The sequence below is a fragment of the Lolium perenne genome, chromosome 2 (assembly GCF_019359855.2).
Source record: "Lolium perenne isolate Kyuss_39 chromosome 2, Kyuss_2.0, whole genome shotgun sequence".
Classification (NCBI taxonomy): Eukaryota; Viridiplantae; Streptophyta; class Magnoliopsida; order Poales; family Poaceae; genus Lolium; species Lolium perenne.
The window spans coordinates 35,913,724-35,934,024 of NC_067245.2; the positions used below are offsets into that span (position 1 = coordinate 35,913,724).

General features: G+C 46.2%; 4 protein-coding genes across 4 annotated transcripts; 2 read left to right on the forward strand and 2 right to left on the reverse strand.

Annotated features, from left to right (window-relative positions):
• Window positions 1-1,587: 1,587 nt before the first annotated feature.
• Window positions 1,588-4,794, forward strand: LOC127331801 (small ribosomal subunit protein uS9m). Its single transcript, XM_051358004.2, has 5 exons — window positions 1,588-2,264; window positions 2,908-3,348; window positions 3,891-3,971; window positions 4,087-4,181; window positions 4,259-4,794. The coding sequence occupies exons 1-4, from the start codon at window positions 1,655-1,657 to the stop codon at window positions 4,176-4,178; spliced, it is 1,224 nt and encodes a 407-aa protein (XP_051213964.1). The 5' UTR covers window positions 1,588-1,654; the 3' UTR covers window positions 4,179-4,181; window positions 4,259-4,794.
• A 336-nt stretch (window positions 4,795-5,130) lies between these two features.
• On the forward strand, window positions 5,131-9,404 carry LOC127331802 (uncharacterized). Its single transcript, XM_051358005.2, has 8 exons — window positions 5,131-5,767; window positions 6,704-6,737; window positions 6,885-7,106; window positions 7,601-7,690; window positions 8,024-8,089; window positions 8,173-8,267; window positions 8,947-8,994; window positions 9,078-9,404. The coding sequence occupies exons 1-8, from the start codon at window positions 5,487-5,489 to the stop codon at window positions 9,196-9,198; spliced, it is 957 nt and encodes a 318-aa protein (XP_051213965.1). The 5' UTR covers window positions 5,131-5,486; the 3' UTR covers window positions 9,199-9,404.
• A 187-nt stretch (window positions 9,405-9,591) lies between these two features.
• LOC127331803 (uncharacterized) lies at window positions 9,592-10,851 on the reverse strand. Its single transcript, XM_051358006.2, has 2 exons — window positions 10,073-10,851; window positions 9,592-9,990 (listed from the first exon to the last, which is right to left on the reverse strand). Exons 1-2 carry the CDS (start codon window positions 10,695-10,697, stop codon window positions 9,842-9,844), a joined length of 774 nt encoding a protein of 257 aa, XP_051213966.1. The 5' UTR covers window positions 10,698-10,851; the 3' UTR covers window positions 9,592-9,841.
• A 3,677-nt stretch (window positions 10,852-14,528) lies between these two features.
• On the reverse strand, window positions 14,529-19,393 carry LOC127331804 (thioredoxin reductase NTRC). The gene is made up of 10 exons (XM_051358007.2): window positions 19,051-19,393; window positions 18,726-18,939; window positions 18,530-18,635; window positions 17,760-18,025; window positions 16,907-17,186; window positions 16,408-16,515; window positions 15,886-15,972; window positions 15,696-15,800; window positions 15,312-15,442; window positions 14,529-14,796 (listed from the first exon to the last, which is right to left on the reverse strand). The coding sequence occupies exons 1-10, from the start codon at window positions 19,238-19,240 to the stop codon at window positions 14,736-14,738; spliced, it is 1,548 nt and encodes a 515-aa protein (XP_051213967.1). The 5' UTR covers window positions 19,241-19,393; the 3' UTR covers window positions 14,529-14,735.
• Between the last annotated feature and the right edge of the window lie 908 nt (window positions 19,394-20,301).

Below are 20,301 nucleotides of genomic sequence, written 5' to 3' on the forward strand. Positions count from 1 at the left end.
TCGCCCTCTCCACACCCCCTCCCCCTCCCTCGCCGCCACCGGAGGGCGTCGCCGGGCAAAGCCCGCGCGGCGCCGGCGCCGACAGGGCCCCTCTTCTCCCTCGCTCGGTGGTGGAGGCGCGGGCCTCGTCGGCTAGTGAGGGCGCCGCGCTGTGCGGTGGGCGCGACGATGCGGTCCTTCGACGACGGCGTGGAGACGGCGCGGACCTGGCGCGCCTGCGGCGGTGGCGGCTCTCGGGAACATCCTCGGCGGTGGGGGCGCGAATCCCGGCCATGGCGGGCGGTGGAAGACGGGGTCGGCGCGGGTTGGGCCCGGCGCGGCGTGCAGCGGCGCGACGCCCGTCCAGCCCCGCTCGGCGGGGAGCTTGGCGTGGTGGTGGTCTACGGCATCTGACCGCCTCCTTTTCGGGCCGGGGTAGGGGCCCCTGGGCCCGTTTCGAGCCCACTTTCGCCTCAGATCTGTGGCCGCTGGTAGCCATGGGGGTTGCAGGTGGCAGATCTGGCCGGTGGCGCTCCCTCGGCGGGTTTCGGGGCTTGGAGGCGGTGGCCTACCTGCTCCTCGGTCGGCGTTCGACGCCCTCAAAGCGCCGTCCTCATATGTTCCCTCGGTTTCGCGGTGGCCAGGGTTGGGCTCCCGGGGCAGCGGCCCAGGAAGGTGGGAGTCATGTTGGTCGACGGGCGAGCCAATGACTCTGGTGCTGGCCAGTGACCACGGCCGTGAGGGCGGCGTGGTGGTCGGCGAGTTGAGTGTTGCGGAGTGTAGATGGCGGTGATGTTGCCAAAGGGAAACCTTTGCCCCTCGAGCCACGACGGCGGCGTCCGTGGACGGCGTTTCCTTGTTGAAGGCGCTGTGAGGCCAATCTCCGTCCCTCTACTTTGTCCGGGTGAAAACCCAAGATCCTCGGATCGGGCGGTGGCAGCACTCCGGTGTCGTGCTCTTCTTGAAGACACCGTCTTGGAGCCCATAACGCGAGGCTCACCGATGGTCGTGACGGAGGTGATTCTTCGGCGATCATCGGCAAGGCTTGCTCCGTGCCCTTCCCTTGTTGAGCTTCCTTGGCGCTGATGTTCGGTTTGTGATCATCGTGGGTCGGTCCCCGGTGGTGGTCAGCTTCTGGTGGCGTTTCTACGACGGAGGAGTGCTGTTGAGGCGCGCGTAAAAAATGGCTCGCTCTCGAGTGAGCTCCGGTCCGACACTATAGACTCCAGCTCTACTCCGAGTTCTCGTAGGCGCTTTGACTGAGCATGTTGGTCGCGCTTCCGGCTGTAGCTTCTTCGGTAGTTCGTGGGGTGTGTGGTATCATTCTGTAAACTGGGTTCAACACTTTATATCGTTTTCATCGTTGGTGGCTTTGTTAATTCAAAGTTAGGCAGTTAAGTACCTTTTATTAAAAAAAAAATCAATGTTGGACGGACTTGCACGAACCGTCATGTTGATACACGAATCGGCCTACAGGAGAAAGACACGGAACAGGCCAAGTACGCGTCCGCACTAAACTCAGGCAAAAGAATACGCTTTCACCTGTGCATTACGTAGTACTGGCAAATCCGTTCTCGATGAAGAATCGGGTAGAAAGAAAACTAAAACTAATTATGCCGCTAAAACCCTAGCCCTGCACTGCACGAATGGTCGCCGCCCCCTTCCGCGCATCACCATGCTGCTCCGCCGCCTCCTCCACCCGTCCCACCACCTCCGCCGCGGTCTCCAAACCCTAACCACGACCACCAACGCCGTCGCCGCCCCCTCTCCCTCCTCCGCCCCTCTCCCATTCCGCCGTCTCCCCGCCCGCATCCTCTCCCCGCGGTTCCTCTCCACCGCCGGCGGCGGCGACGACGACACCAGAAACCCGTGGGCCTTCACGGCGGAGTCCGGCGATCCGGACCCCTTCGCCGATGTGGATCCCGTCCCCACAGCCCCCGGCGAAGCATCGAGCGCTGCTGCCGAGGACACGTGGGCCAAGGACTTCGGCGCGGAGGACGGCGAGAAGGGCGGCGACGTGTTCGAGGAGATCTTCAAGGACGCGGCCGCAGCAGCGCCGGCCGCCAGAAATGCGGCCCCGGCCGAGGATACCGAGCCGTGGACGATCGATTTGGAGGATGAGAAAGACGATCCGTTCGCCGCGGCCGTGATGGATGACGAGGTTGCCGGGATCGGAGGCGAGGCTGCGGAGATCGAGGAGCTTGTTGCTGGGAACGACGAAGATGCGGAGCGTCAGCGGGAGGAGAACAAGGCGAGGGAGCAGCAGCTCATGGAGACCCTCAAAGGTGATTTAGAAATGCGTAAATGTATATGTGCAGTTTAATTCCTCAGTAGTCTGGTAACTGAATTGGAGCTGATATGTTGCTGATGTAGTACGAAAGTTTAAGATATAGGATTGTTTCCCTAGTAGTTTAAGCTATTGGAGTTGGTACAGTAACTGGAAACTGCATATACCATTTAGGTCATGTTTGCTAGTCTAAGGATGAGCCTGTGGGGTTTGTAGACTTGATCCAGAGCTTGTGAGCCCTGATCATTTGTGTGTGGTTCAGGATGCCATTTATCTTAGTGCAGCTCAACGTTATTTTGTGATCAATTTTACATGTAAGTGTTGGTCTCTAGTAGTGTTTGCCTTAGATGAGACCATTCATCCATGTTGTGAACTGCCTAATACGGTAAGATGATATAGAAATGGCCAAATGGACAAGTAGTAGATTTACCACTTCTGTAAAATGCCTAAATACGTTAAGACAACATGGAAGTGGCCAATCATGAATTCATGAGCGATTAGAGTATTTAGTACTGTATGACTTTAGCTGTTGCCTTTTATGATTACAAATTTTATTCTGGTTTGAGTAAGACTACGTGGGGATCAACAGTGCATGATGTTGTAAGTAACAGAGTGATAAAAACCTTTTTCCCTTGTTCCAGGTCCGGATCGTGCATTCGGGGATCTTGTTTCCGCCTCTGGGATTACGGAGGATATGATTGACAGTTTGATCCTCTTGAAGGATGCCAGAGGAGTACCTGGATTGCCTCCACTGAGCGAAATACAAGATAGAGCTATCCAGAAAATGAACGCGACTTCAAGCAGAGCTGAAGTAGAACGCCAATTGCAAGAGGAGATAGCTAAGGCGCGTGTAAGACAAGTTGATGAGCAAGGAAGGGCTTATGGAACAGGTAAAAGGAAGTGCAGCATTGCTCGTGTTTGGATTCAGCCTGGTGATGGCAAGTTTGTTGTCAATGAGAAGCAGTTCGATGCTTACTTCCCGATTTTGGACCACCGAGCTGATCTTCTACGACCATTTACCGTGACCAAGACGTTGGGGCTTTGGGATGTAACTTGTACTGTGAAAGGTGGTGGTGTCTCAGGTCAGTAATACAAGTTCAGTAAATGTTCTCTTAGTAGGCTAGGTATATGACATATGAAATGGTGTTTTACAATCACAGTAGGAGTAAATATGCTAGATTTTATGAAGACATGCTCTGCACAGGGTAGCATCTGCTGACCTGCACGTATTAATCCATGAGTTCTATGTACTAAAATGGGTCATAAACTTATGAATAAACTATGCATGGATCCACAAATTGCATGTTCACATGACACAGCTATATGCTTTGAAGGTGGCATGCATTCGACAATTTAAAATGATATATGTCTTCCAGTCATGGTAGGGTTCCAGGATGAGAAAAATTGTTTCTCTGCTATGTAATTTACATATTTGCCTATATTGTTTCTAAGGATCCTAGAAGCTGAAATATGCTTGTAAGTCTTTGTAGTTTACACAATACAACTGTTCTATCCATTGCGTATGTTGGTTTACTGTTATGAACACTATACATGATTGATTGATCACACCTCATCCATTTTATAAGGCACTCTTCCATAGTTAGTTTCTTTTCCCCAAATGCAGGGCAAGTTGGAGCTGTGCGTCTAGGGATCAGCAGGGCTTTGCAGAATTGGGAGCCAGGACTGCGTCCATATCTCAAATCAGGTAAAAGCAAAATTGGAAACCAGAACTGCATCCATGCTAATAGCGAATGTAGTTGCCTTGCTGTTTTTTTTCCATTTCAAAAGTTAACTGATTTCGTTATTGTTGCTCCAAACAGCTGGATATTTAACCAGAGATTCACGCGTGGTTGAAAGGAAGAAGCCAGGAAAGGCGAAGGCAAGAAAGAGCTTCCAATGGGTCAAGCGGTAACAGGCAAGTTCTGCTGCTCTTTTGTTGCTGAATTGTCACAAGCTAAGACGAGATCTGACACCGTTCTTGTAATGCTTCAGGTTTATGTGCAAAACTGCATTGCCTCTTGTGGCAGGTCCTCTCCTATTTGTTGTGGATTCTCTAGTCAGCAGAGATCTTGTATTTGCACTGGATGTGCTGGTATTTTGGCGGAAGGCCCTTCCGAGCTTTGTACTCGGATATTGCAGCTTGTGTCGATCATCTGAGTTTCTCAGACACGAGCGACTCCGCTCTTTTGTATGTTGATACAGCAAACAGATCTAGAAAAATACCATTTGACTAAATCTAGATGCAGAAGAGCTGCTGCCGGCCAATAAAACAGACCGGGCCTCGGATGGATGTCAATGTTCAGCTCACATTGTTTTCTCCCCATTCAGTTTCGTAGGCTTGCACGCACGGCTGTATGTCAACTGACTCAACCCATTTTATGATATTAGTTGAACACCGTATCGAGTGTGCACATGGAAGCTTTGTTTCAGACTATGGTATTTAAACATGTCGCTTCAGCATACCATAAGCTACTCAAACTCCTACTTCAGTTTACCACAATATATGAATTTGGCGAAGAATCTTCAGATTTCTTTTTTCATACGTGGTTTGCTTGATTTTACTATGGAATGATATTAGGAATTTTTGCAAGCATTCCTTTGTAATATTCTATGCACTCAAATCTCCTGTGAAGTTTTTTTTTATGTGGTTTATTCAAACGAACTAGGTGCAACCTTAATCACTAAGATTCGAGTAAACATGGGTGTTGTAATCAATCACGTTTTGTTGTCTGACTACATTGTTGTTGGAATCCGCTAATCGAAGATACCTGAAACTCAGACAGTCAAACACAGGCATCCGGATTCACACTTGGGCCGAAATTTGTGTTGAGATCCTGCATCCAAACGTCGTGTTCCCGTCGGAGCCGCCGCCCGGAAGGACGGAAAACGCGTCCGGCCAGCCACCGGAACGGGAGCCGGCCGCCGCTGTCCTCAACGCAGTTCCCAGTTCCCACCACCACCAGCCACCGGAACAGTGACACAACACAAGAGTACAAGGCACAGAAACAGCAACGTGTGGTTCGGTGCTCCGCCCGGTTTCCCACCGTCTCCACGGCTCCACGTCTATTTCAATTCCGCCTCGGCGCCGTCCTAGTCCTAGTCCTCGCGCTCCCGGCTCCCCAACCACCCGGAGCCGCGAGCGAGACCGCATTAAACTCCTCTCCCTGCCGCGCCAGCACCGCTAGGGTTCTCCGCCTCGCGCGCGGGGACCGGAACGGCGATGTCGACGCCGGCGGACGGCGCAGCGTACTGGCTGCGGTGGGAGGTGTTCGTGTGCGGCGCGCTCATCGCGGTCCCCACGGCGCTGGCCGCCGCGCTGCTGCCGCGCCTGCGGAGGCCCGTCCCGCCGCTCCGCGCCACGGACCTCTGGGTCCCCTGCTGGTCCCGCCTCCACCCGGCCTGGCTCCTCGGCTACCGCGCCTTCGCGCTCGCCGCCGCCGCCGCGCTGCTCGGCCGCAACGTCGCCTCCCACGGCCTCACCGTCTTCTTCTTCTACACGCAGTACGCTTCCTCCTTATCGTTCTGTCCTGCTCTTCGCTTAAAATTGCCACAGATACACCATACACATCGTTCATACATACACTGGCGTAGTGGCGTGTGCGCCTGCAATGTGGTTTCCGTTGACCAGCTGTCATTGATTGTTTGATTGCTCACTCGATGCTTCGCCGTGTCTAAATATATGTACTACGCATCAAGAGTGAGTTCCTGCAGTTACATCCGTCCTGTTTTTCTTCACCAAATTGCACAAGATTTGCACCTGCATTCATAGTATTACAAAATGTCGCAAATAAGCCTGAAATTGAACCCGCACCTGAGACACTACAGCCATTGGAGCGCTACGTCGCGGCGAGGAGCAGGAGCAGCCTGGCCCAGCGAGCATCTTCACAAGCCATAACAATTTTCTTCATTGTTGATATGAGGAACGCGGCATCTAGCCAGTTGCCCTGTTACACACACAACCACTTTCGTGCGTCCAAGTCCACCATTTGGTCAGGGTAACATTTGCACTGCCGGCGCACCACGCTTGTTCATATTGGTGTGTTTGGTTTGAGGTCAAGCCAACCTCCAAAATTTGGGTCAAGGTTTTGCTTTCCCATATTTTGGCTCTAAAGCAGGCAGGAAATACCAACTCAACTGGGCTAAATTGGGTACGCGAAATTCTGGCAATACCAAAGTAAGAACCAAAATTATGATCATGTGACCAAAAAAATTGGTAGGTTTGATTTCAGACACAAACCAAAATACACCCTAAGTAAACCACTAAATGAAGCTCACCAGAATCCATATCTTTTTCCTATCTGTAGTGGAATGTTTTCTATCTTCGGCAGTGTCTCAGAAGGCATACAATTAACCGCCTCCATTTTAGTTATTTGTCCTTCTGTTGCTTGTTTCTTAACTGCTTTTTGACTAGTTTTCTTTCCAAAATTGGCTTTGCAGGTGGACCTTTTTATTAGTCACCATATATTTTGCGGTATGCCCTCTCCCTCCTACAAGTTGTAACTATCATGGAAGAAGTTATATAAGCAGTTGTGCACAATTATGCACACCTTGTCTGTTCTGAATGCACTTATGTATTGATTTTAATTCTCTTACAATGCCTTCATTATTTTTTCTGTAGTTGGCGACTGCTATATCTGCTCATGGATGTTGGGTGTACTCAAAGAAAGCCTCGAGAAAAGCTGATGAATCCCATGGATTTCTTAATGTTGATGTCGAAAACCGTGGCCTTTCTGGACAAAGTAAAAGAGATGAGATAGACAATGTGAAAAGCTATTATGAAGAAATAGCAAATGAGAAAAGAGCTGCGTTCTGGGGACGTTGCATGCAAATCATCTACCAGGTTTGAACCAATTCTCCTTATAAGCTTGCATTTACAGGCAGTTATCTGTCTTATCTTCTCAGTAGTTATGTTAATCCAAGTATCCAACCAGTATTGATTGTAGGAATATACACCATGGTAAAACTTGATGGCTAATATGTCACATTTGATATTAAGTGCATGTAATGGGCTGTGGCGTTCTGATCCAGCTATTTGCTTCAGATTTCAGACAATGCAGCTACCACTACCATGGCTTTCTTTTATGCTTTTCCATGCTATGTCATGTGATTCAGTAGCTGACTCAATTTTTCACATGCAAACTACTGTGTTTTGGCTCAACCATTTTTTTTTTTGCCTTTGTATATTCCTGTTCGCCTTCCCTAAAACCTTTTCATCCCCCTCAAAAAAATAAAACCTTTTCATCCTTACAAGGGATACCGAGCTATGCTATGGTGTTGTCTGATATTCTGAATTGACCTATGTTCTTGTCTGATAATATATTTGTCTTCTTATAGGCTAGCGCAGGAGCGACAATGTTGACTGATGTGACATTCTGGGGACTCCTTGTGCCATTCTTTTACCGTGATAAGTTCGGGCTTGCCCTGGTATGTGAGCACTCCAGTATGTGTATGATTATTTCATATTCCGCTTGTATAGTAAACACTAACAAGCCTCTGTTGTTAACATTTTAACTACCCGGTATAGCTTTTAGTTAGAGGGTCCCTTATTTATTTTCAGTTTTATATCTGTTAGGTACACTGAGTGATAAGAACAATAGTACAAACTGAATGACATCCATGTTTCTGAATTTGATTGCGGTCATGGTCTTGTTATGACTGGATTAGCTTCTGCTATCTTTTGTTGCACCAAATTTACTGCTTTGAAGATACTGACTTATGTGTTGCTATGTTGTCTTAAATTTTTCAAATTTCGTACAGGTCACTGATGGCATGCACTCTCTCAATTTTATCTTTCTACTCATCGATACACTTCTAAACAATATGGTAAGTAACTTACATATCATATTGCTCTGCCTTTTGTGTTAATTCATTTAGTTATTCTTCTGTTTGACATTTGTGTTTTTCAGCCTTTTCCCTGGTACCGCATTGCTTTCTTTGTATTTTGGAGCTTCTCCTATGTAACCTTCCAGTGGGTCCTGCATGCTTCCCAGGCTTTATCCTGGTAGGTCCTCTTCCCCCTCCTTTCTATTTGCTTAATAAGACCGAGTTTAGTGGAATGCCTTCAGTTTATTGTTTTGTAACTCAGATGCATGTTTATATACAAATTAAACCCATATACCCTAAATCCCGTTGACATCGTAAGAGGATAAACAGAAATTGCTGTTGTAAATTCAGACAGAAGTAGAAAATAAAATACTCCAGTTCTCAGTAGAATACTCTAATGTATAGTACTATGCTCTTACCGCGAGTTTGTCGTGTGACTGTTTTGAATTGGTTAAAATGTGCTCTGCCATTGCATGTGGGACAGTTCATCAAAGAGACCGGACATGTGTTGGACGTATACTTATGGTGTGTGTGTGCTGCCTATGCTCTGAAATGCTATAATAGCCTCCTTACCAAAACTTAATTTTGTTGGACATAGAATAAAAATTGGTATGCTCTAATTTGCTCTAACAAAAAATTGTTGTGCTTTAATTTGTGCGAGAGTACCTCTTATATCTCGATGTACACCAGTTCAGCAGTATGCTTTTCGAATATGGGCAAAATTGTTGTGCTTTAATTTGTGCGAGGGTACCTCTTATATCTCAATGTACCTCTTATATCTCGATGTTACACACTCCCCAAGTTCCATTTAGTTCTACTTCAATGTTTGATGATTGGAGTTATGTTACCATCTTCAGGTGGCCTTACCCATTTCTCGACCTTGCATCGCCCGGGGCTCCCCTGTGGTATGTGCTTCTATCACCTCAGTTCACGTTAACACCATCCGTCGACTATGCAAAATCCTCAGAGCAACATTGATCTGGTGCAGGTACCTCGGCATGGCCATTGCTCATGTTCCTTGCTTCACTCTATATTGGTTGGTCGTCAAGGGGAAGCAGGCTTACTTCCCAAGGATGTTCCCTCGTGCTTATGTGAGAACAAGTAACTAGATCCTGCATCTAATTGTTGACCGTCCGTGCAACAGGAAGTTTCACGTATGTAACTAGAGAGTAATTATTTGCACGCTTGATAGCTCCAAGTGTGTTCTTGTATAGTCGTGTAGATTAACAGTCCCTTCTAAATGTGGCTGAATTCCGAAATCCATCGGGATTAACACTTTGATCAATGAAATGAAATACAGAAGAGATTGTTAACACCGCCTCCTTGTTCTATTCCATCTCAATTAATATATCAGATATTGGAACCCATTTGTTCTGTATGTCACAGATGATTGTTAGCATGAACGCAGCAGAACAAAATCAATTGTTCTTGCGAGCTTTTCCTTTGTCCATTCATCTGATCACAGCGAATCCAGTGGAGCATAACTGCATCAGAGGCGTAGATTGAGACCAGTTATAACCAACAGCATAACAATGTCGCAATTCCTTGCATATTCTAAGTTACACTGATTAAGCCACATCGTTGATGTGGTTGTGCTAATCTATATTCACATTCAAGAACTTCTCAGGAGCGACTACCAATTAGCCAAACGGAAGAGGGGTAGCTAGTACATAAATAAATGGGCTCCTCATCAAAACATGACTATGCAAGCTGCTGCATCTCAATCACCCGAGCAATTCACGACGCTGCCGCTTATAATCGTTGTTTATCGCCGCCGGTCGTCGCCCTTCCTGAAGACGAGGCCATCCTCTTCATGAAATCGGTAATGGCGTCGGCGTAATTGGGCCCCGTCTGCAGCCGCACCAGGTTGGTCCGGTAGGGTATCAGTATGGCCTTGAGCCCTGCAAATGCAGATATATTAGACGAGAATTGGGCAAATGGGGTTGAAATTGAGACTCAGAACGAAGACCGAAGATTACAGACCGAATAGGCACATGGATCGGTAGTACGCGGCAGCAGCAACCCCATCGAGCGCTGGCGTCTTGCGGCTTCCTTCGAGGCATCGGAGGAATGCGAGGTCGGCGCGGAGCAGCTGCGCCTGGTCGTGGGTGTCGTAGGCCATGTCGTGGCAGTAGCAGCAGAAGTCGAGGTGGTCGGCGGGGCGGCGGTCCCAGAGCACGGAGCCCTGCTCCTTGCCGCTGGACCAGTTGGGCCCGCAGTAGTGGCCGTAGCGCGGGAAGAGCTTGGAGAGCCAGGCGCGCGCGCCGCCGTGCCACGGCAGGCGCGCCACGTAGGGGCGGAAGAGCGGCACCGCGCAGCCGACGAGCTGGAGCTCCGCGTCGGCGTCCGCGTCCGCCGCCCGCCGCGTGGCGGATAGGGTGGGGGGGTCGGGGCGGTGGGGGAGGAGGGAGGAGAGGAAGGTGATTAGGGGGTGGGCGGCGGTGGGGCGAGGGGGTGGGGCGGCGGAGGGGGGTGGCGTGGATGGGGGTGGGGGTGGGGTGGAGGGCGGGACGGGGCGGAGGAGGAGCGCGGCCGGGTTGAGGCGGAGGAGGCGCGACTTGGGGTTGGGCGGCGGGGAGGAGGAGGATGAGGGGGAGGCCACCTCCATTGCTGCGGCGCGCCTGGCCGTCGCCGCCGGTGGTCGATCTTTCTGGGGTCGGGTCGGTTGGGGTGAGGGGGGCCCGCGGGGGAGATGGAGGAGGAGGAGGACGGTGGCGTGTGGCTGTGCGGATTTGTTACGTTTTTGGGGAGAAGTTATTTGAGGCGGGGATTGGGCGGGTTGTGTGGGATAAAACGGAGGATCTGGAGGCGGATGCCCTTGCTCGTGCGGTGTCCATGTCGCGGCGGCGCGGCGCGCCCGGTGCCGACGCGTGGTGCCGCAGGTTCGTGACTCGTCTCGCTCAGTCGGTTCCTAGGTCGGCCGGCGCCAGGATCTGTAGCTGTGGTTTGCTATCGCGTATCCTCTGCAGAGTTGGCAACGTCGTCTCGACTCTGGAGGACTCCGGAAATGACGGCGTCGGGCGAGATAGAGAGAGGGGGTGGATTGGAAGTACAGCTGGGCATGGGCAGCCTGGCCTGGACGGCCCGGCCTGACCCGGCCCGAAAATCCCAGGCCGGGTCGGGCTTGGTTCTATGAATTTAGGTTCGGGCTTTTTCGGACCTGGCTCGGAAATCCCCGGTCCGAGGAATGCTCAGGCGTAATCGGAAGAAACCGACAAGTTGCAATTGCGACTAGTGCTTGAGACGACCACAAATGTGCCAAGGGGTCCGATTGGTTGTCATCAGTGGCCTGGTGTATGAGTTGGCCCAAAAATCGGTTCGTAGTTTAGATGGAAAAATATTTCTAGCTCATATGAGTTGAGCTAGAAATTGGTCGTTCGGTAGTTTAGACGGGAAAATATTCCCGACATAATATGGTTCTTAAAGCAGCTCAGATGTAGGAAAAAAAAACTTGACCCGGAGAGAACTCTCGGTTCGGCCACCGCCCCATGTCCACGTGTCGGCGTGGCTACCCAAACGGCTATATCCGGACGGCTAGTTTGGATCTCCGTGTTAGCGATATCCGTCTGTTTTTATGGTGTTGGAGGACGTAGTATTATCTAGCACCGTACTGCAGCTTGCGTAGTTTCTAGTTTAGCTAGCTTTATTAAGAGAACTCACTTCGGGGGTATGTTTCTGGCGGCGGCTGTCTGCCTGGTATGGCAAGGTGCTTAAGACGGGTAATAACTAGCTATACTATATACGTGATTGCACCTAGGCGTGTCGCAACTAGTTTTCCTTCTTCTTTTGTTTCATGTCTTGACGCGTGTTGCAAAATAACTTTGTTCCGTTATCTCGAATAGTGGAACCCGGAAATTTCTTCTCCAAGTGGGCAAAAGGCCGTGGAATGTAGAAGGACACGTTTCTACTCGTTCTTTACGAATCATTTTTTTTCTTCAAAAATTGAAGAAAAGACTTCTACAATGAATCTAACAATGGGCTCATATTTAATGGTAATGAACAGCATCTTGTTAAACCCTTGCACACTCATTATGTACTCTAGAATTTTCTGTCTGCTTCATTGAGATGGACAACTATAAACTAGATATTTGTAAGCCAAAATACTTAGAGCTCTCACCTAGGAGAGCTAAGGATAGTAAAATAGATTAGAACACGTATATAGCACACATTATAACTCGTTTAAGTGGCCCAAAATAATATGTGGTGAGATTTTTTTATCCATTTAATTTAATATTTATCCAAAATAATTCGATTTAACAAAAGGTTATTTCAAATGGGAATGTCTCGAAAAGGAATAAAAACTAACCTACATGTGAGAAAGGACCTGCCTCTTATTAGCTAGCACCATGAGGTGGTCGTCTGACTAACCAGGCTCAGTTCTTTTTAGGCCAACTTGTATCTTTTTAGTGGTATATCAATTGTAGGCGGTTGAACATATAACAAATAAAATTGTATCATATAGTATGTTATGATATTATCTGTTTGTGGCGTAATATGATAAATTGTGGTAAGTGTAGTAGAAAATATATATTTTATAATTGTATGTTGATAGAACAATCTACATATAAGTAAAAATAATTGGTATAAATAAGTGAACATGTTAACTCTTTCAATTTGTCTTTCTCATATAGCTATTTCTTGGTTTCATTACTACTCTAGTTAGGTTTTGTAAGAACTAAAATCTGTCCACTAAAATACCTAAACATGACGGGTGATTTGAATAATTTCACGTGAGTTTGACTGTGATTGTACCAAAATAAAAAATTATCTCGATAAAATTTCGTGTAGACAGATTCTTCATTTTAAGTAATCTGCATGTCCAATTAATAACCAAATATGATGAATGTCTCTCTTTTATTAAATCCATGTTCGTACACATGCAAAACTCCATTTAATCACAGTAATCAAGACTAAACATATATGATGTTAACTTAGGTCACAAGAATATGAATCTATCATTTTAAATTCAAATACACGAGTGAGATTTTGAATGACCAAATAATGTCAAATGTGAGTGATTCAAATAATTTCACCATCAATTATGCTCACGCCAAAGGGAAAAAAAAAACAGCGCGTGCATTGCACAAGGAAACAAAAGCACAAAACTATACATCGTGAACATGACATAATTTTTCCGCAGAAGATACTCTTGTTTTGTAGAGGAAAAGATACTCTGGTTGACTAGCGTAAAAAATGGTCATTTGTTTGAGGTGATTTTTTTCGGATTTTCGGTGGGTTTTCACTTTAAAAAACCAACAATTAATTGAAGTAAACCACTAGTAGGGAATAGCTTATCGCTCATGTGTGTAATTTGACTACCAATAGCGAGCGGTGACATGCGACTGATACCTTGCCAATTGTACTTGTTACTGGTCGCGTGACACTAATCTTCTATATATGTCCGCATGCGCATGTTTACTGGTAGCGTGCCGGATGACACACGACTAGTACCTATGCTAGCTACTGCTCGTGTGCCACCGCTACCCGATGCGAGTACTCAAATACATCAATGGCCATAATTTGTATATTTTTTGGTGCCGTTTCTTCGTATTCATATAGAGCCAATATATATATTTATACGGCATCAATACATACATAATACCAAATACACCTCCGGTGGAGGAAAACAATGTGCATCGGGCGGTATACTTTTTCAACGCAGGCAGCGACGTTTACAACGCCGAAATATAGTGCGCCTGTTAGAGATGCTCTAGTGTTTGGTTGGAATAATATCCTATTATCCGGGAAACAGATTTGGTGGACATGACTAGTGCTCCCGGTTTATGAAATATTTAAAAATTGTATTTTTTATGTTTTAAAAGGTCATAAATTTATTTCATGAATACACATGTGTATGTCATGAATAGTCGTGGGAAGTTATATTACATTTTGAGCTGCAAAAAAACAAATTTATGGCTATGTAGAGGAATAATTTTTGTCAGAATTGTCTTTTTTATAGTAGTTGATAGTACAACATATTTTCTTCCAAAATTTCTACGAAACATTCAGAAGATTTCTATCTATGTATGTGCAGATTTAATCTCAGATTTTTTGGAATCCTAGAAATACGTTTTCAAAAAACCCGGAAGCACTATGCCAAAGTCACTTTTCCTATAATCCCTGTCAATACTCTTCAGCCGAACTTAGCCAAAGATTTTGAAGGCTAATCATCGGTAAGAACAGTTCGGCATTGCAATTCACAATCCGATGTGAAAAAATAGGCAAAAGGGGTAAAATAAAAACTGAAATAGGAAAAACAGGTTGAGCCTAATTCACTGCAATACCAAACAGTGTATTAAAACCGTTTACACTTGGTAACACGTTCTGTGATTGTGTATTATCTTGCGGACTGAATATCATTGATTTGTAAAATGCCTAGACCTTAAGAAGTATGCACATTGTTTAGGAAACGATCAACAAGGGGTCAACAAGACATATATTGTGTACAACAAAGAATATATTTTGCACCATCGTATTGGATTCAACAATAGGGGCGGTCAGTTAAATTCCTATGACATCTGACTGTACCTGGCTCATCTCAACATTTGACAAAAAATTGGCCACCAAAGTGGCATCTAAATGTAGTCAACATGGGTAAATGAAGGCCATACACTTCAAAAACCTGGAACCTATATTAAGCTTCAGCTCATTTGTTCGACTCAATGAACTCTCGGTATTCCTTCTTCATCTTCACACCAGAGAAAGTCCTGCATTTCCAAGGTTAAGAAAAATCAGAAGGGTAGCAGACACCATGTAAACTAGGCACGGGAGTTCCACATAACCACATACAGCTTATTTATCTCTAGGCATACATACAACCTGTCGGTTATTCGGTGTGTTTTGGCCTCATTTTCAGGATGGTGACATCTCAGCTTAAGCCTGTGGTTTGATCCAACAACTCTTTATTGTGGGATTTATTATTTTTGAAAACCATGTAACCATGGTGGCCACTGGCTAATTTGGCTTACTGAAGTGGAATTATGTAAAATGTATAAAAATGGTGTAGTCATACTCATAGAGCAAGAAGATTCACTAAGAACAATAAAATACTCATATATCAGCTAACCCAATGTTTACGTAAGTTGTATTTTAGGTTGCATCCAAGGTACAGTAGAAAACTATATGAAATATATAACTTCCTACAAGAGAGCACAAAGACACAAAAGTACAAAACTGAACTGAAATTAAATTATTACTGGCAGGACCAATCTATGTGGCAAACCTGATCATTTCTTTGTTCTTAAAAAATTGAACACAAGGTGTTCCCATGATGCCTGCAGCTTCTGCTATTTCAGGATCCTCCTCGATGTCAATTTCAACAAAATGAACGGTTTCATCATACTCATCTATAACCTGTAAGAAATATCATCAATCATTAGCAAGCAACAAAACAAACAAACAACATGAACTTATGTAGCATAATATCAGCAGGAGTGTTGCAGTTGCAGTGCTTCATACAATGGTGGTCAAGCAACTATTACATTTAACATGTAGCACCCAAGTGGTAGAGGTTCCTAGTTCCTACAAGGCTACCAGTGTGATCACACCGTGTATCACCAGTATAGAGAAGTACGCTATCTTGCATGAGAAACATTTAAGAACTAACCTTGTTCAGAATTGGTTTTAAGGTTCTGCAGGGACCACATGTGGGTGAAGTATATAGAACCAAAATGAGCCTTGGACTCCCATGGTATAATTTGCGGAGCGCATACTGAAAAGATAGCAAGCTCAGGATCAAGTTCGACATGAACAGTTGAATTTTTATGATCCACTCTATTCAAAAGTATGTTAGGCACCTGTCCCCTGTGCTTTGTGTGAGTAATGTCGAAACCCATCTCAACATCTTTGCCTTCGATCTCCTTCTTTGGTTCTTCACGGACAGGCTGTAATTTAATCAAGTAGAGCAAAAAAACTGTATTTAAGCATAATTGATTGTTACGGAAGATAACCCCCAGAAAAACTTAAAAGTGCTTTAATGATGCATGCACTAAAGATAGCTCTAATTTTATACACCCACGAAGGCACAATTTTAATATGGAACTTATAGCAACTCACAATTCTATATGGCTGATAATAAAAGTCTGAACTGTAAACTTTATACATGCAAAAAAAGATCCAATCTGGCTACGTTCAATGCGATATATGGAACTAGGATGCTAAATTGGAATATGGAGAAAAATAAACAGAAACTACCACAACAGACATGATACTGACCAGTGGTCATATTCATAGGCATACGATTGGACAGTTTCCATTTGAGTAATGACGGCTAAGCAAAATGAAGCTGGCGCGTGCACATATTTTGTGAATAATATTACCTGGTGAAATTCAACAAGAAGATCATTGGAAACCAAGTATCTTTCAACTGACAAAGCAGCGATGCATCCAGATCCAGCTGCAGTAACGGCTTGCCTCCATTCATGGTCCTGCGTATAATGATCCATGAAAACCAAAACGGACATGAGAATGGCTGAAATAATAAACAATATAACGGAATATCCCTATTTCATGAATAGATATCTAATGATGACTTGGTACAAGGCCTATATCTTACAAAAATTGCATTTCACAGCCAGGAATCTTCCAAACACTAAGAGGCAGGGATATCATATCATTCTTGAGCCATCAGGACATGATGTACTACTAACAATCAAACAACATCAAAGCCTTTTTCCCAAGCAAGTTGGAATAGTCTATAAGAAATGACGTCGCCAGGTGATGGCACACATGAAATGCAGCATTAAATCCACTTTTTTTTAAGCTACACACTTTAGAACTGTATAGGAGTTTCTAAAAGGGAGTGAAGCATGGAGTTACCTGCACATCACCAGCAGCAAATACGCCGTCAACTGAAGTTTTTGCACTGCCTTCTTCAACCAAAATATATCCAGAACTATCAAGTTCAATTTGACCTTGTAGCAGCTGACTGTTTGGAGTATGTCCTATCCCATAGAATAGACCTTTCACCTCAAGAACTGATTCCTCCCCCGTATCAATTCTCCGCAACTGAATACCAGACATCTGGCCTTTGGAATTTCCGACAACATCCACAGCTTCTGTATTGAAATGTACTGTTATGTTGGGGTTGTTGAGTACTCTGAAACATTCGCCATAATCAACCTGTTAACCAAACATCCAGGCAATTGAAATTTTACTTCATTAATATATCATGCAACTGAAGATGAGCTAAGATCCTTCAAAGAACTTTAACAGATTCATCTACCATAAGTTCCAAAACAATGATAGCCCTCAAGTTCTACGAAATCTCAGGCAATATTGTGATTAACAGAACCTAAATAAGTGAATAACAACCTATGAACCAAGCTGCAGCTAGGCTTACTTCGCACCAGGCAATAATTGAAATATTAATGGAGCACAATGGCACTAAACCAACATTTTAAAGTGGTAACTCAACTTATTACCATGAAATTAAATAACATCATCAAATGGTGAATGAGTTGACAATATTTACAATACATGAAAGGTAGAAAAAATAATCATATATTCCTTTTACAGTCATTTAAGCTATCAGCAGATGCTAACACCGAAAAATAAGTGAAATCTTGACGATTCATCGGTGAAAATTTTACATGGACAGATAAGACTATTTTGCATATTGTCATAGTGAAGGATATACTTTTACAGGGAAAGGACTTGGAAAATGTCTTACCGGTCCTGCATAGCTTTGGATGCTCGTAGTTGCTCCCTTCGAACAAGTAAATGAACATGACAGGCATATTTTGTCAAATATATCGCTTCCTCAGTAGCTGTATCGCCGCCTCCAACGACTGCAAGAACTTGACCCTTATACAGTGGTGATGCTCCATCGCATATTGCACATGCGCTGATACCTCTACTCCAAAATTCTTCTTCGCGGGGTAACCGGAGGCGCTTAGCAGTAGCTCCAGTTGCAATGATTACACTGTGAGATTTCACCTATATATGCCACTGAGATTTTAGTGCAGCAAAAAAGATGCAAAACGATTCATATGCACTATAATTTTATAAGTGGCTGCTATCGATCAATATACATACACAGAGACGAATGTCGAGAAAGTAAGTAGACAAAGACCTAAGTAAGTAAATCACGTAGAGTACCACACTGGTTCAGCTCTTTTTATTTCTCTTGCAATTTTCACTAGCTCTAGTTTGTTTCCTTTATTTTTTCAATGGATCTTTGTTTTACTTAAATCACAGTAATGCTAACCATTGCAAAACAAAAAAGTGGAGTACCCAGTGCTGAAAGCTCCAAACGATATTTCTAGGCAGCCTTTCCCTTGCTTTTTATTATGCAAGGAGGCTGTTCTGGCAATCTAACCATTGAATGGCAACACACACAAAAAAAAACATACTCCAATAGTATATACCTTGCTAAAAGAGATAAGCGTGAGGGCAAACAAATTACATGGCACGGCAAGAGGAAGAACAGAAACCGGTTACCTCTCGGTCGGTGCTCCGAATAACGAACGGCCTGCTCTTCACATCCACAAACTCGACATCTTCCTGGTGAAGCTCCGCGCCCCACCGCTCCGCTTGCTTCCGCATCCTGGTTCAAATTGTATATTGTCGTCGGCATGAATAGATTGGTAAATGAGCATAGATATGTATTCAGTACAGACAGTTTGCGTGTTCTTACTTGTCCATGAGATCAGGCCCAGTTATGCCATCGGGGAAGCCGGGGAAATTCTCGACCTCGGTGGTGGTCATGAGCTGCCCTCCGGGAACGCCGCCCACCTGGTAGCCTTCGAAGACGACGGGCTTGAGGTTGGCCCGCGCGGCGTAGATGGCGGCGGTGTAGCCCGCGGGGCCGGAGCCGATGATCACCAGGTTCTCCACTCCCCTGGCGGGATCTGCACAAGCGAGAAAACAGTCATATCCACTGACTAGAGACTGGGGAGAGTCCAATCTGCAATCTGAAGAGATGGAAGCGGGCGAGAGGGAAGGAAGCGGCGTGTACGTACCTGAGGGAGGAGGGGAGGGGGCGGCGGCGTCCTCGTCGACCGCGGGAGCGGCGGCGGCGCGCAGAGGCTTGGAGGCGCGGGAGCAGGAGGCGGCGGGGAGAGGGCGGCAGGAGAGGAAGGATACCCGGCGGGCGCGGGAGGGCGGGGCGGCGGAGAGGGCGGCGGCCACGGCGGGGCGCGTGACCGCCATCGCGAGCCGGGTGCGGCTGGGGAGGAGCGGGGTGAGGAGGTGGCCGGTTGTGCGTCGGTGAGTGGTGGGTGGTGGCGGACTGGTCGTGTTGGCGGAACGGGGAATCAAGCGGAGGGTGTGGAGCAGAGCGGAGCGGATGATGGGTGGATTGGATAGGGGCAGCCGAGCCGGAGCCAGACGTGCTGCCGAGGCTGTAGCGGCCACGCCACGCTCCTTGGCTGTTTTTCCTCCTCGGTTCTACCCCACACCTCGACGCTGCTTGTCGTTTGAGCTTTCATTCGTGAATCTTGCCCCCAATTCCACAACGTCGAATGGAAGCTCAATGGAATGGAAGCTCAATTTCTCTTTTTTTTCCACACGATATCCACCGGGGGATCGAATTTCCATTACGAGATAACGAAAATACAGACGTGTTTAACAAAAGAAAAAAGCAAGGGGAGGGAGCGCCGCCTAATGCTAACGTTCACAGAGTTTAATTACAGACCTGGCAACACCACAAAAAGCACCTCCAGCATGAAGCTAAGGAGAGCTAAGTAACAAACTAGAACAGGAGGCACACAACAACATAACGAGCGTTTTTCCAGTTTTTCAACTTGCTTCATGAAACGGCAACAAAGAGAGCTTCATCTTTTTCAGGAGGCATTCCCATCATCAGCATCTTCAGGATTCTTGTCACCCAAGCAAGACAGATCAACACGTCCAGCATTTTCCTGATGAAGAAGTTCCAGCTCCAGCCGCAACCAGGCGCATGAGATCATCAGCTCCTGCACGAATGTCTGCTTCATCTTTTTCCCCGTGGAGCCCTGCCCAATAATTCATGAAGACAACAGCGTAACTGATCAAGTCAAAAGGAGAACTAATGAGCTTTTTTTTTCAAAGCAAGCTCTATTCCTAATCTTCCAAATAGCCCAACAAATAGCAGCCAAACCAGCTATCTGGGTGTTGCGGCTCGTAGGGACAAACTGTGGGAACCACCAGAAAAATTGCGAAAAACTCCCAGGGCGAGTGGGAGAGTTGATGGCAGTGGCGACAGTCCACTCCAGACGAATTTAGCAGCTGAG